Raw genomic sequence first — 16,526 nt, 5'->3', positions numbered from 1 at the left:
ACAGTCCGCTCCTTTTATGGTCTCAGCCGCAGTTTGGCCACGCCCACATCCCCGCCCTCCGCCCAATTGTGGCTGTTCCGTCGCTTGGCCACGCCCATCACACGCATTCCATTTATGGCAATGACCACGCCCCTCGCCCCGCTCGGCCCCGCCCCTTCCTGCCGGCGCAGCCGTTCCCCGTCAGAGCGCGATGGCGGCGCCGGGGCTGTCCAAGGCCGAGTACCTGCGGCGCTACCTGAGCGGCCCCGCCGAGCCCGCGCAGCCCCGCCGCCGCCGCAAGAAGAAACCGCCGGGCGGCACCGGCAGGGCCGGGTGAGTCCCGGGGGAAGGGGGCGGCTGGCGAGACCCTGTGCGGTCCCCCTCGAGGTCCCTGTGCAGCGCCTCCCGCCGAGCCCCGGCGGGGCAGATCGGTGCTGACGGCAGCGCCTCTCCCCCGCAGGATGCGGATCGTGGATGACGATGTGAGCTGGAACAGCATCGCCGCCCCCGAGAAGGAGGAGGAGGAGGAGGACGAAGGGGACATGCCTGTGGTGAGCGGGGAGTCCCACGATCTCTCCTTGCGGACACTTCGTGTCCCCTTTGGGAAGGAGTTGCTAAAGCGCCGCTCCCTGCCCTGTGCTGCGGCGGGCTCTGCCTCAGGCATGGGAGGGATTCCTGCTGGGAGCTCTGGAGGAATGCGTGAGCTCCCTGCGGATCGAAGCAGCCCGTTCTTCATGTGCCCGTGTGTTCCAGGGGCAGCGCGGGGGTTCTGTGCTCCAGGGCAGCTGCTGGAGCAGGGCAGGGGGGCTGGGATCGCTGGGCTGCAGGGGCTGTGCGGGGTGGGCGTTGTTCCTCTCTGTGAATTCCTCTCTGTGTCGCTGTGCCTGTGCAGGTGGCAGAGTTCATCGATGAGCGCCCCGATGAGGTGAAGCTCATGGAGGAGTTCCGAACAAACTCCAAATGGAAGCTTCTAGGAGGTGAGAGCAGCCCCTTCCACCCTCTCTTCCTAATGTTTGGCTTCTCCAAACAATGATGCCAGCTAACAAAAAATCAGCTAAAAAAAGAAGTAATCTTTGAGATGCTGGAGGGCTGCTGAGCTGTGTAGAGCTCTAATAATGATTCCAATTGCTTTCCTTCAGATGAGGACTCGCAGAGTTCGGATATTTCGGGACCTGCCAAGTCTGCCACGAGGTATGGGGGCTCCAACCAGGACTTCTGCTCTCGCTTTCCTCTGGGTTTCTGGGTTTGACTGTCTGGTCCTGCGCTTTCCAGGTGCTTTGCTGGGAAATGTGGGCACTTCCCTGCTGGATAACCCTTGCCTGGGGCAGGGGACTGGCAGCTCTGGGTGTTTGTGACACTGCCAGGGAGATTGGGGTCATGGTCCCTGTCAGTTTGAATAATGGTGATGGTGGAGATTTTAAAATTCCAGGTCTGCTGGGATCCAGGCTGCCTTGGAGGGTTCCTGGGATCTGCTCTGACAAGGCTGGGGCTCAGGGGTGCAGAATCCAACTGAATCTACATTCACAAAGCTGCTCCCAGCCTCGGCCGACTTCCCAGCTCTGCGGGTCCTGCTTTGTTTCCAAACAGACCAAACACAAACTCACTGTCACCTTCTCTGCCCTCGCAGGCGGCAGCGCCACGACTCTGCAGAGGCCTCGCCCCCAGCAGGGAAACACAACGGCTCCCTGGGGCCCTCTCCTCCGACACGGCAGCGTCACGACACCCCTGACCCGTCCCCTCCCCGGAGACAGCGTCATGACACGCCAGATCTGTCACCTCCCAGAAGACAGCGTCACGATACCCCTGACCCGTCCCCTCCCAGGAGACAGCGTCATGACACGCCAGATCTGTCACCTCCCAGGAGACAGCGCCATGATACACCAGATCTGTCACCCCCCAGGCGGCGGCAACGTCACGACACCCCTGACCCTTCCCCTCCTAGGAGACAGCGCCACGATACACCAGATCTGTCCCCTCCCCGAAGACAGCGCCACGACACGCCAGATCTGTCCCCTCCCCAAAGACAGCGTCACGACACCCCTGACCCGTCCCCTCCGCGGCGGCGGCAGCGTCATGATACCCCTGACCCGTCCCCTCCCAGGAGAAGGCAGCGTCACGACACCCCAGATCTGTCACCTCCCAGGAGACAGCGTCACGACACCCCTGATCTGTCCCCTCCCTGGAGACAGCGTCATGACACTCCAGATCTGTCACCTCCCAGGAGACAGCGTCAGGATTTGTCACCTCAGAGAGAGAAGCCGCGCTCCCCGAGTGGGAAGAGGAGCCGAACGAAAGGTGGGTGTCACACGCTGTGTCCCCTCCATGTCCTGGGGACTCCCTGGGATCCACGCTGCCACAGGTGAGTGCTGTGGGCTGGTGCTCTGCTGGCACAGCTGGCACAGCTGGCACTGGCAGGTGTCTGTCCCTGTAGGCACAGCTGGGTGAGTTTACCCAGCCTGGAGCGCCTCTGCTGCAGCCTGGGTTGTGTCCACAGCGATTCCCTGGGCGTGATCCTCTTGGAGGAATCAGCAAATGCTCACTCTGGGGTTTATCTCCTCCAGGACAGACTTCACCCGCCCAGAAGGACCAGCACCGGTCACGGAGTCCCCCGGAGCGCTCCCTGCATGGCCGGGACACCAAGGGCTCTCCCAAGAAGGTAAAGACTCCTCTCCCTTCCAGCCAGGGAAGTCCAATGACTGATGGATTGGGGAAGGTTTTGTACAAGTGGCTCTAACAGGGCTGTCCCTGCCCTGTCCCTGTGCTTTGGATCACCCCTCGTTGTGCCTCCCCTGGCTGCCCGGCCTCAGCCAGCTGTGACTGGGGGATCTGTGTGGTTCCAGGCTAACACGATGGCGTCGGGGGCCAGGGCTGGCCTGGTGTCGGCTGATGTGCTGCAGAGGGAGAAGCAGGAGCTCCGCAAGCCCGACAGGAGCACCAAGCACCTGGAAGGTGGGAGTGAACACAGCCCCAGCTCCCCTTCCCCTCCTCAGGCCCTGGCACTGGGGTGCTGGTGGGGAGCATCCCCGTGGAGCTGCAGCTGGATCTGCTGTGGACGCCTTGGCCAGGGTCACTGTGCCTCGTGGGCATTTCAGCAATGCCAGGGAATCACAGGGAGTGTGAAATGCTTTTCCTTTGCAAGTCAGAAGGAGCTGATGGATAATCGGAGAGCTCAGAGTCTGTGGGGGACAGCAGGGAAGAGCAGGAGCTGAGATCCTGCCTGGCTTTGTGGGACAGGCTCTTTGGGAGATTAGGACAAGTGAAAGAGAAGTCACAGCTAAAGTCATTGAATTGTGTGGAGGTGATAAAATGTCCCACGGTGTGTGACTTGAGGCATCTGTCCCTGCCAGAGGAATCCCGGAACGCTCAGACCGTGTTCCGAGACAAGTCCGGCCGCAAGAGGAACCTGGCGCAGGAGCAGCTGGAGCAGAGGCAGAAGGCTGAGGCAGAGGCCAAGAGGGAGGAGCAGTATGCCAAGTGGGGGAAAGGGTGAGTAAGGGACTCCTGAGCACAGTCCTTGGGCCTCCCATCTCCCGGTTTCAGTGTGGATCTGCTGCCAGACTGAGTGTTCCACCTGTCTGGAGCCCCTTGCTTTGCTGGAGGTGCTTTGGGAATGCTGCACAGGGGGAGTTCAGGGGTGTGACCCACCCTGCAGACTGGGCGAGTCCCAGGCAGTGGTGGCTTGGGTTTGGGTGACACTGTGTGTTTTCCAGGCTGGCACAGGAGAGGCAGCAGCAGCAGAACGTGGAGGATGCAGTCAAGGAGATGCAGAAGCCCTTGGCCCGTTACATCGATGACCAGGACCTGGACCGAATGCTGAGGGAACAGGAGAGGGAAGGAGACCCCATGGCTGCTCTCATCAAGAAAAGGAAGGCCAAGGAGAACAAGGAGAAAGGTTTGCCTCTGGAATACACCTGTGTGTGTTTAATGCATCAGCAGTGCAGAAATGCAGTAAATGCAGTTCAGTAAATAGCCAAAGGCTGCTGGAGCAGCTGAGTCCTGGGGGACTGCTGGACTCTGGATTTACTGGCTTGTTACCAGTAACAGTTACATGAGTTCTGAGCTGGGAGAGCAGGGCCTGGGGACTGAAAGCTCAGCAGTTTGTCACAGTGAGCCTTTGGGAGCTGTAGCTGGCTGTCAGGAGCCTGTGCTCTCTACCTGTACCCACCTACAGACACCTCCTGGGTGGGTGAGGATGTGACCACGTGGCTGTGCTGAAAACAGCTGTCCTGCTCTTTGTGTTCCAGAAAAACCCAGGTACAAGGGACCAGCACCTCCACTCAACAGGTTTAACATCTGGCCCGGGCATCGCTGGGACGGTGTGGACAGGTATTGTTGCTGTTGGAATAGCAGTGAAATCAAGGAGTTTTGCTTCAGGGAGTTCCCAGTTATGGGATGAGTGAGGGTGTTGGCAGTTGGGAGGTTGATTGGGTTAAGTTACCAATGGGTGATGGGACAAGAGGAGGTGAGGAACTTTGGAGCCATGGTTACCACAGGTCCAGGTGGAAACTGAGCCAGAGTAAATGAGGGGAAAACTTGTATTGGCCAGAGGAGCTGGTGCCCAGCAGCTCTGTCACCTTTGCAGGTCCAACGGGTTCGAGCAGCAGCGCTTCGCCCGCATTGCCAACAAGAAGGCGGTGCAGGAGCTCGCCTACAAGTGGAGCGTGGAGGACATGTAGGGCAGAGCCCCTGCAGTGCCCACGGGCACCACCCGCTGCCACAGCCCCCAGGAACGGCCTGCTCCCCTGGAACAAGCCCTGTCCTCGGCAGCCAGCAGCCCACTGAGCCATCTTCCAAGAGGAAAGCTGGATTTCCCTGTCAGCCAGAGCCTCCAGCTCTCTGGGCAGGACACCCCTTTCTTGTTTGTTTTCCAACAAACTTCTGTTCTATGCCAAATGCTTTGACCTCTGAGGACAGTTCCCAAGTCTTCAGGTGTCCTAAATCTCAGGTGAAAATCTGCTGAACACGTGGGCTTGGGACAGTTGCCCTCATGCAGTGGCTCAGTCTGCTCCAGAACTCAGGTTAAGTTGAACTTCTGAACTTTTGTTGAGTTTATGCAGTTATTTCACCATGTAGATCCCAAGGTCACCAGCATGCAGGAAAGTTCAAACTCGGCTTCTCCTGACCCTGTCCAGACAGGAAACTGAGCAGGGAATGCTGTGGCACTGGGAGAACGACCTGCAGTGCTGCATTGGGCAGCAAGATCTGCAGGAGCCCCAGCAATTCTTCAGGGGTCCATTTCTAGTGGAAGCAAATACGTGGAGAAATTAGGACTTAAGACTGGAATTGCTTCCCTCGTATTTTGGAGCAGCTGGTCCCCCCAGAGCCCTCTGGATTTGGGGCTGATGTCAGCACTTCCCCCATGCTCTGCTCCAGTGGGAGGTGGAAGAACCTTTCCTCTGTGGCCACATTTGTCAGTCTCTGAGCTGGAGGCCGGGCAGAGCTTCCCTTTAATCCCTGTGTGCCAGAAGCACTTGTGGAAATAAATACAGTTGTTCTTGCTGAGGTCCCAGGGAGCAGGGATGAGAGCAGGCAGCAGTTTCCATGGAGATGCCTTGGCTGCAGCAGTGGGCAGGGGCAGGGCAGGATCGCTCTTTCCAGGGATTCTCCAGCGCTGGGAGGGCCATGGGTGGGAGGGAGAGCAGCAAAGTCTGCTCTGGAGCACCAGACTCTTGGGACTTTGGTGTTTTTCATCCCTGTGTAACATTTCCAGCAGCCCTGGAATGTGTGTGTGCACCTGTAAATAACACCTTTGGTTTTTTACTCCATTCTGCGTGGTGTGGTTTTTCCAAGGCGGGTGAGCCATTCCCAGCCCTGCTGCACCTGCTGGGCAGGGAGATGCTTTGGGAGCAGGGGTGGTGATGCATTTCCAGCCAGGTGCTTCCAGTTGTGTTCCCCCCTCTGTCACCAAGGCCCTGCTCCATTTTCCCTGTAACCTGAGGCAGCTGCAGCCTCGACAAGTGCAGTTCCACTTGACACATTCGTTTTTGCTCTCACTTAATCTGAGTGCTGCTGGAGATGTAAAGAGCCTGCTGTGGAATGATTGGATTCGCCCTTGTGAGCAGAGCTGGATGCTGGTGCCTTCCTCACCTGCTTGGTGACAGTGGCTGCTCTTGCAGAGCCACAGCTGCCAGCAGCTGGCTCCTGTCACACGTGGGACTGGAAGCTGCTCTTAAGGAGGCAAAGCACTTTTAAATGTTGGTACTTAACAAAATGTGCTTAAGACCTGAAAATGGCATCAGGTTCTGCTCTTGCAGCTCATTTTGAAGGCTGGGGTTTGAAAATTTTAGAGGTCCTACCCTTGGGACCTCCTCATTCACCACAGTGCTGGATTTCTACATCTCTTATTTGTTCATTACCAGATACTTTATTTTTAAGAGATATCTGTGAAGAAAGGGGGGGCTCAGGTGATGAACACCTTCCTCCCTGATCCCATCCCTGTGTGCTGCCTGGGGAGAAGGGAGCTGGGTTTGTCCCTGTGCCCTTGTGCATCCCACATCTCCTGTCCCAGCTGTGGCCGTGTCTGAGCAGTGCTGGCAGCACAGCAATCAGAAAATGCTGTAGGATCCTCTGGGATGAGCCGGGTGATGGAGATGGAGCAGTGACACCGGGACTGGATCTCTTCATTAGTGGTTCTGGAAGGGCAGAGCCCCAGTCTTGGCATCGAGCAGCAACTTTGATTAGCTTTAACCCAAAAAAATGAATATTAAAATCTTAATTTAATTTAAACCACTGTCATTCACAGTCATGGCAAACAGCAAGCAGAGTAATTATTATGCAAATGAGACAGATAGAAAAATGATTAATAATTGCGCAAATTAAAAATTATTGTAAACATCCTGTGACTGGTGATAAGTCGGGGAGGAGCTGCGGGGGAGGCAGCGGGGCTCAGCCACCTCCTGCATCCCGATTTCCTCATTAGTGGCAGCAGCAAACGAGGGGTCGGGGCAGGCTGGGAAGCTGCTCCAGCTTGTCCTCCCTGTGAGAAAAGCTGCGTTTGAGGCATTTCCCCCTTTTTGGGGTCCCAGTGCTCCTGTGTGTCCCTCTGGAGCCTGCCGGGGATCCCAGCAGATTCCCAGACCTGCTAACGACCCTCGGGGCTCCCCCAGCAATCACCCAGCAGCTTTGTCTGCTGCTTCTCTGCTAATTGCACAGCCGTATTTTTCCCCCCGTTTTCCTTTTATGCCTTTTCCAGGGAGCGGGGTAATTCCAGTCCCGGGCTCTCGCTGCTCCTGGGCTTCCACGGGCACTGCTTGTGTCAAGGACGAGCAATTAAGCCTGGCCTCGCGCAGCGTAATTAGATTTTTGTTGATGAGCTCGTGGTAATGTGTTTAGTTTAGATTAAGAGCCTAATTCCTGAGGTGTGGCACCGCCTGTCCCCAGGAGCGCTGGAGTGGGGCTGGTGGGAGGGGACCCTCGGCCACCCCTGCCTGTCCTGTCCCCTGTCCCCTGTCCCCTGTCCCCAAAAAGGTGAATGTGGCCTCTCCCCCCAGCTGACTCCTGGCTGTTGTTTTTTTAACAGCTCCAGCAAAGTGGCTTTTGGCAGTGTTGTGTTATTGCTGCATTTCCTGCTGAGTTGTATTATTTTTTAATTAAAAAGAGCCTGAGATTTGTCATTTAACGTGTCTCTAACCGGCAGCAGCTCCAGGTCGTGGGTGCTCGGCAGAGCTGGTGGCTCCCTAAAAAACCTGGGGCTTCCAGCAGGGAGCTCCTGGGCATGGGGGCACAGTGGGGCCCCCCTGGGCACAGACACCCCCCTTGATTTTGGGGAAGAAGAATTTTCCCTGGTGACTCCATCCCGCAGCGGGGCTGGGAGTGAGAATCCCTGAGACTGGCAGGTTAGTGATTGTATATGCATATCTGCACTTTTCCTAATTATGGAATAATTAGGGACACGCAGAGATAAAAATTACTAATAATATTTACTCTAGACTCTATTTTTTTTCAATAACCTCTCTCTCTTCCTCCTTCACCGAGTCTTGGTGGAAATAACTTTGCAGATCCCAGCTAATGAATATTTGTAAATGCAAGAACATTCAGCGCCGGAATATCCAGAGGGCATCCTCTCTCTGCCTTGTAATTTTTTTTACCAGATATTTAATATTTATGGTTCCACAGCCTCGTGAATAAAGAGCCACACGCAAACCCCCAGGAGCTCGGGGGCCGGGATATTTATGGTGCTTCCTCTTTTCCTTTTCAATTACAAAGACACCTCACATAATTAAGTGCTAATAACCTTGTTAATCTAAAATTGATACTCTTTCTCCTGGCTATCTCTTAATAGAATTAAAAACAGATTAATAATCAAGGGTAGGAGACGTTGCAGGGGATTCAGGGAGAGGGGGCCACGCTCGGGCCCGTCCCGGTGCTCGGGGAGCTGGGCTGGGTTGGGAAGGGCAGCACCAGGACAGGGGCTGGCGGGGAGGTGAGCTTCCCCCGCGCTCTTTACACAGCTTAAATTTTTAAGACAAACAGCCATGTAACACCGTCTCCTAATGAAACTGTTTTATGTTAATTAATTATGTATCAAGGCTCATTTTCATGCGCGGCCCGGCTCCGCTTCCCCTCCGCCGAGCCTTTGATCTGTCAGAGGCTAAACGGGAGATAAATAATCAAATTGAGAAGCAGCCTGCATGGAAATAAACATGTTTTAGATGCGTTATCTGGCGGGTAGAGCAAGGCCCGGGGTAATGGGGCTCATGGTTCGGCCACGCTCAGCTGCACACCCGGGCCGTGGGAGGTTTCCTGTGCCTCAGTGTCCCTGTGGCCAGCCCTGGGGACAGCACCGTGTCCCCATCATGGAATGGGGTCTCCATGAGTGTCTGCCTGTACTCCCCAGGTGCAGGAGGCTGCAGAGGACCCTCACTGCACTAAAGTGATGGAGAATTAAAGCTCTGCAGCATTTCTTTCTTCCAGCCTATGGAAGATTCCAGCAGCTCCAGGCCGCAGCCGCCCTGTCCCTGGCATGGTTGGGATGCTGGCAGTGGACACGGTGTCGGCACAATTTAACACAATCCCTCCCAATTTGTTACACCTAGGCGGAGGCAGATGTGCATCCATATTCATTTTGGAGGAACTTCAGGAATTATCACTTCATCAGCCGAGGCCACGATGCCGCAGCTCCTGCGGGGTGCAGGAGGTGAGGATGGCAGTGCCCGGAGCTGGTGCCCTCAGCCGTGGGGACAGGGACAGCAGGGCTGGCAGGAGCCATCCCACGGGCTCAGCTGCTCCGGGGGTGCCCGTGGCCACATCCCTGCTGACCTGTGCCCTGTGCCCTGTGCCATCAGCCCTGTGCCCTGTGCCACCAGCCCCGGGCCGTGCCTGCTGCCCAAAGCCCGGCAGCAGCTCCGGCCCCAGCCCGGCGGGTCCCGCGGCCGGAGGCGAAGCCGAGCACGGAGCAATCAAAGGGAGCGTTCAGAGAGCCTCGTCCCCTCCAGCCTTGCCCCGGGCCCTGCCTTTGGGCTTCTGAAGGCGCTGCTCCAGCGGTGTCGGTTCTCATTAATCCGCACATCAAAGCCGGAGCTGCCAAACATCCTTGGGAGGCTGTGGGGATTCCCCACAGCAGCGAGGCAGGCGGGGAGGGAGTGGGGCAGGGGGCTCGGGGTGCCCGGGGCACTGCGGGGTCCCTTGGGGCAGGTGGGTGGCTCTGACCCTCTGGCTTGTGCCCACGGAGCCCCAGAAAGCTGCCAGGGGCTGCACAGGGAATGTCCCTGAGCAAGGCCAGAGAAACAGGACACGGCACTCAGCGCTCTGATCTGGTGATCACTCAGAGGTTGGGCTTGATGATCTTGGAGGTCTTTTCCAACCAAATGATTCTGTGGTTCTGCGAAGAAAAGGCCCTCCTGCAGCAGCATCTCCCCTGTGTCACACGTGTGCAGGCAAGGAAAAGAGATTTAGCAAGAAAACACAAAAATAAAGCAGAGAAGGTGCTGCTCTGTGGGATTTGCCTGCCCAGGTCCCCTCCGTGCCGCTGTCGCTGCAGCCTGGGATTCCCTGCCCGGCGCTGGCTCAGCCTCCTGAGCTAATCAGGTCAATGCATTTTTAACGGGGCATAGGAAATCTTTATATTTTTTGTCAGGCTCATTCTTCTCCCCGGTCTCTCTGTGGGGGCTGAATTATTTAATGCTGAATATCAAGCAGGGCCGTTTCCCTGCGCCGGCTGCTGACGGTGCAGTTTGGGGCTGCTGAGATTGGCAGGTGGCTGCGCTCCCAGCTGGGCCCAGGGGAACCCAGTGCAGCAGCAGATTACCTGCTTGCAGCCAGATTTATGGAATAACTCGGGCCCCTCTGGGCATCTGAACAAGTGGGATAGGTCTGGAGAAGGGATGAGCAGTGCCAGAACAGGGTGCTCACAAATCACACCATTCCCTGCCTCCCAATCCATCTCTGAGCGCAGTGAGAGCTGCAGCTGGAGTTTGGGTGTGATTTCCATGCTGGGGAAGGCTGGGAGAGCAGAGCAGGGTGCCAGGGGATCCAGCAGCAGATCCCTGGTTTGGGGCACCGTGGTGGGCAGGGATGGGGTGACAGGGGACGTGTGACAGCGGGCACAGGTCGTGTGCAGCGAGGAGCACCCGTGGGCACACAAACACAAAGGGCTGGGTTGTGTATCGGGGTTTATCTTTCCCATTAATGGCTTTCTAAATTGGTGGCAGTGGAGCAAAAAACCCAATCTGAACTCGGAGCATGCATGATTACTATTGTAATAACCTTGGCTAATAAGAATATGATGTGGTGTTAGGCTGGGAAAGAAAACACATTTCTCATTAGCTTTTTGATTAATTACTCCACATAATTTCCTAGGGGGACATGCCTGGGACTGATTGCCTTTGCTTTTGACGCGTGGAAGTGGTTTACCTTAAGTTAATAATTTTCTCGGTGACATTTTAATGGCAGGCCTCAATTAATCTCCAGTCACTGGGCAAAGGCCAGGCCCTCGCCACCCCCTCGCTCCTCTGGGAGCTCAGAGCAGCCCCTGTGCCCACCCTTCCCCAGGACAGGGCAGAGGAGCTGCCTGGGGTGAGTGTTGAGGTCAGGGTTGGGCAGACCCTGGGGCTCCACGGTCTAGTCCTCCCTGCCCTGCCCCACACGTGGCTCTCCGGCTTTTGGGGCTCTCCGTACCTGGAGTGCAGCAGCTGTGCAGCCCCGCGCTCTCCCAGGGATCCAGCTGTTCCCAGGCATCTGTTTACACGGCCTGGAAGCGACCGATTTCCTTCCGTGCCTTATAACATAAATATTTTACAGGAGCTAAAATATTCAACACTCGTTTGATGTTGCCACATGGAGTGGGATCAAATGAGGGTGGGAAGGAGGGGAAGACAGGAGAGGGGAGCAAGCAGAGGCTCATTTGTTTCCCTGCCTGGGAATGGAATGATGCTGCATATTTCTGCATCAGGAAGTCACCCACAACAGTGATCTCTGCTCGCTGCTCCCACAGCAGGGGCTTGGCTGGGCCATGTCTGCTGTGCCCGGGGCTGGGACTGTCCCCGTGGCTCCTCCTGCAGCTGGGATGTGCATCCCACGTCCCAGGTGCATCCAAAATCCACCCTGCACTCTCCAGCTGAGCCCGTGCTCTAAACAAACCTTAAAACATGGGCAGGTCCAGCCAAATTCCCACAAAATGAAACACCAGGGTGATTCCAGGCCTTGCCCTGCCATCCTGGCATTCCTGATGCTGCTGCCTTGGTGCTGGGGTGGAGGGATGGGTGTGTGGGTGGGCAGCACCCCTGGGCACACTCACCTGGGGCAGGTGCTGGCCGGGAGGAGAAGAGCCAGCAATATTTATGTTTCCATCCAAATGCATGGATCAAAGCTGACACTTTAATCTGTTCAACAACATCTCAAGGATAAAAAAGTTGCAGGCAAATCACAGGCCTAAATTGGTAATATATTTCTGCTTGTCAGTTGACAAATCACTTTACAAACCCCTTGGCATCCTCCCACAGTCCCTGGGTGTGCTGGTTTGGGATGTGACAGCCTTCATCCCTCGGGGTTGTGGTGTTTGTGCCACACTCCTCCTCAGGAGGGGTCGCTGGGTGCTCAGGGCAGGGTTTGGCAGCAGTTGGGTGAGCTGGGGCCCAAACCAGCATTTTTTTTACTCACGTTTCACTGCCCTTTGCAGCCGTGGCGTGGCTGAGGCTGTGCCCACACCATTCCACCGTGGTGATCTGGGCACACCATCCCTGTGGATGCAGTCCAGATTCCAGCAGTGCAGCCGAGGAGCTCCTGCCAGACACGGCTCAGAGCAGAGGGATCCTGCAGGGAGACAGCACTCAGTGCCAAGGGTCTTTTCTGCCTTGACTTCTTTTTATTGACTTTCTTTTTCTTCTTTCTCTCTCCTGGCCAGTGCCAGGCCGAGTTGATGAATTATCCCAATATATATTCTGTCTGGAAAGAAAACACATATCATATGTATCTTTGACAAGTTATTATTCTTCCTTATCAGAATATGTGTGCATCCAGGCACGCCATAACTCACCCCTCCGAGGCCGGGGCGGCAGCGGCGCCGCAGCCCCGGCTGACCCCGGGCACGGCCCTGCCCCGCTGGGTGACCCCTCCTGGGACAGGCAGGGCACGGCGTGTCCCCGCCTGCCAGCCGGGGAGGGGGCCTGGGCGGAGGCGACAGCGCCACGTCGAGCTAATTCAGCGCCTGCCTCACCTCCAGCTGATTGCTGCAAATTAAATTTCACGCCAATGAGCCGGAGGAGCCGGCGTGCGGCGCGGGGGGAGAGGGGCGGCTGGCGCGGGCACACCGCAGAGCTGGCACAGCCTCCTGCCCGGCGTGGGGGGCACTCGGTGCCCACCCTGTGCTGCTCCTGTCCCCCTGTGCTGCTCCTGTCCCCCTGTGCTGGCCCTGAGCCCCCCACAGCCTGTCCTGCCCAGTGCCCCCCTGCCCGTGCCATGGCTTGGGCAAAAATCAGTTCACAGATGAGAGCACAAACCCTCCTGGTTGTTCCTCCTGGCACGAATGACAGCCTCAGGCTGGGAATGAGGCCCAGCAGGAGCCCAGTCTTGTCTGGCAGGGCATGGAGCCGGCCCCGGGGCGCTCGGGGGGAGCGGTGGGCTCTGCACAGGTGGGCGGGGTGGGATCCATCCAGGTGGGTGGTGTGGGTCTGTCCAGGTGTGCTGTGCGTGCCTTGTCAGGGCTGCGAGCAGCAGGAGCGCTCCCATCGCCGCGGCAGCGCCTTTAATGTTGGACTTATTAAGATAATAACTGCTCCATCTCCGCCGGTTTGAAACATGATCTAATAGGAATCTTACAACAAAAGTTGCCAAGCAGCCAGGCCAGGATTTACTAATAGACTCTGAGTGTGCTGTAACTGAGATGGAAATTAATTTAGTGATTAGCAGATTAATAAATGGAGCAGAGCATATCCTTTCCTTTAAAGGCCGGGAGGAAGCACTGGGATGTGGCATTCCCGTGGTGCCTTCACGGGAAGTGTTCAGCTCTTTAATCTCGACTCTTCCTTCCAGGCTCTGGGGTGAGGCTGCAGGAGAAGCTGTGCTGCCTCATTTTCTATTAAATCCCATCCTCTTCCCCAGGTGTTTGTTAGCATTCTTTTTTCTTCACAGACACCTGAGCCTGGCACCTGGGGAGGAAAATCTCGATCCACCCCCTCCCCTCCAAGCCCCTGAATCCGGGCCAGTGGCAGCAGCGGGAGCACACGGAGCAGGGAGCAGGGCCTTGCAGCCTGCCCCTCTTCATTGCCTTTGGTTGTGTTTAGCAGCTGTGCATCCATATTTATTGAGGGGAAGGGAAGGAAAACTCGGTAATCCCAGGGAAGTGGAACATCTCGTAATTATCCAGGTAGCTCGGCTGGCGTGGGCACACACGGGCTCCCGGGAGCTCTGGGTCACCCTGAAGGGCAGGGAGGGAAGGTGGGATGTTAAACATGCTGTGAGCATTGCAGGGGGAAAAGGGATCCCTGCACAAGTGTGACCCAGGAACAGCGTGGGGAGCTTGGCCGGGGTGAGCTGAGAGCTGCTTGCCTCCCCAAAATGCAGTTGGGACCAAAAGCTGGGGTGGGAGCGGGTGAGGGACAGGGAATCTGTTCATCCCCTGGCTGTGCTGGGAGCAGTGGGAGGAGTGGGAGAGGTGGGAGGCAGGAAGGAGATGCAAATGGTTTGAGGGCAGGAGATGCCCCTGCACCCCGGGTACCTCCGGGCTGGGGGCAGCAAATGGAACGCAGGACACCAACAGAGCTGGCAGCTCCTCTGTGCTGCCTTTTTCAGAGGGCAAAGCGTGATCCCTCACAGATGCTGATGAGGTTTCTGAGCGAGGACAGGCGTGTGAGATGAAGGGGAGTGTGGTGTTTCTTCTCCCTCGCTTTTTCTCTCCCCTCGCTATCTCTGGCACAGCCTTGCAAGAAGAAAAGCTTGTGGGCATCTGTGCTTCGCCTCTGCCTTCCCTGGGGGCCATCAATATGCACAGGCTGTTACCTGGGCAGGGCCCTTTCCCTCTGCTCCGTCAAAGTCACGGCAGGAGCTCCCGGCTGCCGAGGCCACGGTCCTGGAGCAGAGCAGGGGTGCTTGGGCAGAATGTGCTGCCCTGGAGGAGCAGGAGGATTAGGGTGGGTTCGTGTTGGGTTGTGCTGGTGGCATTAGAGTGCAGCCAGGCTCCAGGGCCCGCTCCCAAATCCGTGGTGCAGTGTTTTCCCAGTGGGAAATCCACCCTCCTGCCCTCAGGGAGTGAAGGTGGGCGGACAGCATCCCTGCTGAGGACGTGGTTTCTGTCCATCCCTGCTCCCCAGCTCCTGGCACAGGGATGAAGGCAAATATTTGGAGAACGGCAGAGCCCAGCTTGCTTCAGACAGAGCCGGCAGCCTCTCAGAGGCTGGGATTAATTTGAAGGAATTTACTGGTGGGGTTTGTGGCAGAGAGAACAGTTTGCTTATTTCACACTCGTATGGCCACCTGCTACGAACTGTTTGTTCAGTTTCAAATTCTTTAATTAAAATCAACATAAAACAGATTGAAAACATCCCAAGAAGGGGATGCTTGATTTGCTGGAGGATATTGCAGCAAACGAGCCAAAGCACTCAGAAGACACCAGATCACGCGAAGCGCCCTGAGCGGACACTCGGGTCTGCCTGGGCCACTGGCCCGGGGCTGGGGCAGGTGGCCCTGGGGCATCCCAGCCCCATCAGCAGCGGAGTGGTCGTGCTGCCTCCTCCTTTTCCAGGGTTCTCTCCCCAGAGTGGCCGTCCCGGCGGTGCCCGGCGCGGTGGGCGCAGGCGTGCGCTGGCGGCTCAGCCCTCGGCAGAGCTGATCAGAGGCCTCCTCCAACAAACATCAAAGCTTCAATTAACGGGGGCCGCGTGCGACCCTCTTGCAGAGCGCAGATAAGAATAGAAATTTCCCTTGCAAAATGGATTTGTGTTTAGCTGCGTGTGCCGGGCGGTAAATGACCTGCTCCGCGCGGCACCGGAGAGGGGCCGGGGACAATTACGGTGCTCATTGGGAGCCGGTTATCTGAGGGAAACAGGCGCGCTGCTATTTAGCTGTCTAATATCCCAGCGGGAGGGGAGGCAGAATTAAAACCCGTCTCTTTTCAGAGCCATTTCAATCTGAAGGAGTCTTCCTTTATGCGGTGGCTTTTCATTTCAAGGGGCTTCTTCCTCTCTCCCAGGCCCTGATTTGCGTGTGGCCGCCTGCAATGGAGAAGGACGGCGAGGGGAAGGAGGGCTTGGCTGGGTCCGCACCCTGACATGGAGCCTGGGGATGCTTGGGGAGCGGGAGCCGCCTCTCCGCGGATTTCTCCCAGCGCCGGCATCTCCCGCTCCGGTCCCGGCGAAACAATAACAACCACGCGGTGCAGAAAGTTAATCCAGAGGCAGACGGGCGTTTTAATCACTGGAAAGGTTAAAACAAGCCCTCCCCGGCTGCGCGCGGCTCCCGCCAGCTCCCGCGCTCCTGCGGGCCTGGGAGACCCAGAGCACCATGACTGTATTGATTCAATTATTCTCTACAATGTAATACTCTGCATTTGTGTGATAGCAACAAACAGAGTTGAAAGACGTACAAAAATAAATGATCTGAAAGTTAATATGGCTGAATGAGCAGCTCTGAATGAGGGGAGAGCGCTTTGGTTTTACATTGTGGAATCAATGGTGTGCAGAACAATGTCCTCCCTTCCCTGGGGCCCTGGGGGCCCTGCCTCAATCGATCACTATGCAAATTAATTGAATTCATGAAACCTGCATCGCTGGGTAATTGATGCTTCTTATAATTACCTCCAAGTTATGAGCTTTTAGGGGATTTCATTGATCCCTGCTCGGGGCCAGGGCCAGGGCAGGTTCCGGGGGTGAGGCCGAGGCACCGGGGGCTCACTGGGGTCCCTGGGTGTGGCCACCACTGCCCAGAGCCGGTGGCACACCCAGAGCCTGGATCCCGTGCAGGTGCAGCCCCTCAGGAAGGCACCCTCCCCTCCTCGGGGTCAGAGGGATGCAGAGGTGACAGTGGCAGGTGCCACTCGTGGCCAGGCCAGCCGTGCCAGGCTGGTGGGTGGTGGGAGTGAACAGGTTGTATCCAAAGGGATAATAGGCTTATACAGT

The 16,526-nt window shown here is 56.8% G+C and overlaps 1 protein-coding gene across 4 annotated transcripts; it reads left to right on the top strand.

Moving 5' to 3' along the window:
• The first annotated feature begins 149 nt into the window (after nucleotides 1-149).
• On the top strand, nucleotides 150-5,737 carry BUD13 (BUD13 homolog). Of its 4 annotated transcripts, XM_063417677.1 has the most exons (13): nucleotides 151-312; nucleotides 440-530; nucleotides 872-956; nucleotides 1,119-1,170; nucleotides 1,607-1,969; nucleotides 2,009-2,044; nucleotides 2,087-2,274; nucleotides 2,541-2,635; nucleotides 2,820-2,928; nucleotides 3,327-3,465; nucleotides 3,690-3,871; nucleotides 4,224-4,305; nucleotides 4,562-5,737. In XM_063417677.1, exons 1-13 carry the CDS (start codon nucleotides 191-193, stop codon nucleotides 4,653-4,655), a joined length of 1,638 nt encoding a protein of 545 aa, XP_063273747.1. In that variant the 5' UTR covers nucleotides 151-190; the 3' UTR covers nucleotides 4,656-5,737. The 4 variants fall into 4 exon arrangements, with proteins under 4 accessions (XP_063273746.1, XP_063273744.1, XP_063273747.1 ...); XM_063417676.1 differs by having other exon boundaries at nucleotides 150-312; nucleotides 1,607-2,044; XM_063417675.1 differs by having other exon boundaries at nucleotides 2,009-2,274.
• The last annotated feature ends 10,789 nt before the right edge of the window (nucleotides 5,738-16,526 follow it).

Source organism: Prinia subflava, chromosome 22 (assembly GCF_021018805.1).
Source record: "Prinia subflava isolate CZ2003 ecotype Zambia chromosome 22, Cam_Psub_1.2, whole genome shotgun sequence".
In the NCBI taxonomy this organism is placed as follows: Eukaryota; Metazoa; Chordata; class Aves; order Passeriformes; family Cisticolidae; genus Prinia; species Prinia subflava.
The sequence above is the reverse complement of the archived record's forward strand: the minus strand, read 5'-3'. Positions and strand labels throughout refer to the sequence as shown.

Excerpts from the sequence above, each read along its gene's own strand:
- BUD13 (XM_063417674.1), top strand. The coding sequence starts at position 191 with ATGGCGGCGCCGGGGCTGTCCAAGGCCGAGTACCTGCGGCGCTACCTG. Across the intron at positions 2,929-3,326 it reads GAGCACCAAGCACCTGGAAG|AGGAATCCCGGAACGCTCAG; the intron begins GTGGGAGTGAAC and ends TGTCCCTGCCAG. Across the intron at positions 3,466-3,689 it reads TATGCCAAGTGGGGGAAAGG|GCTGGCACAGGAGAGGCAGC; the intron begins GTGAGTAAGGGA and ends TGTGTTTTCCAG.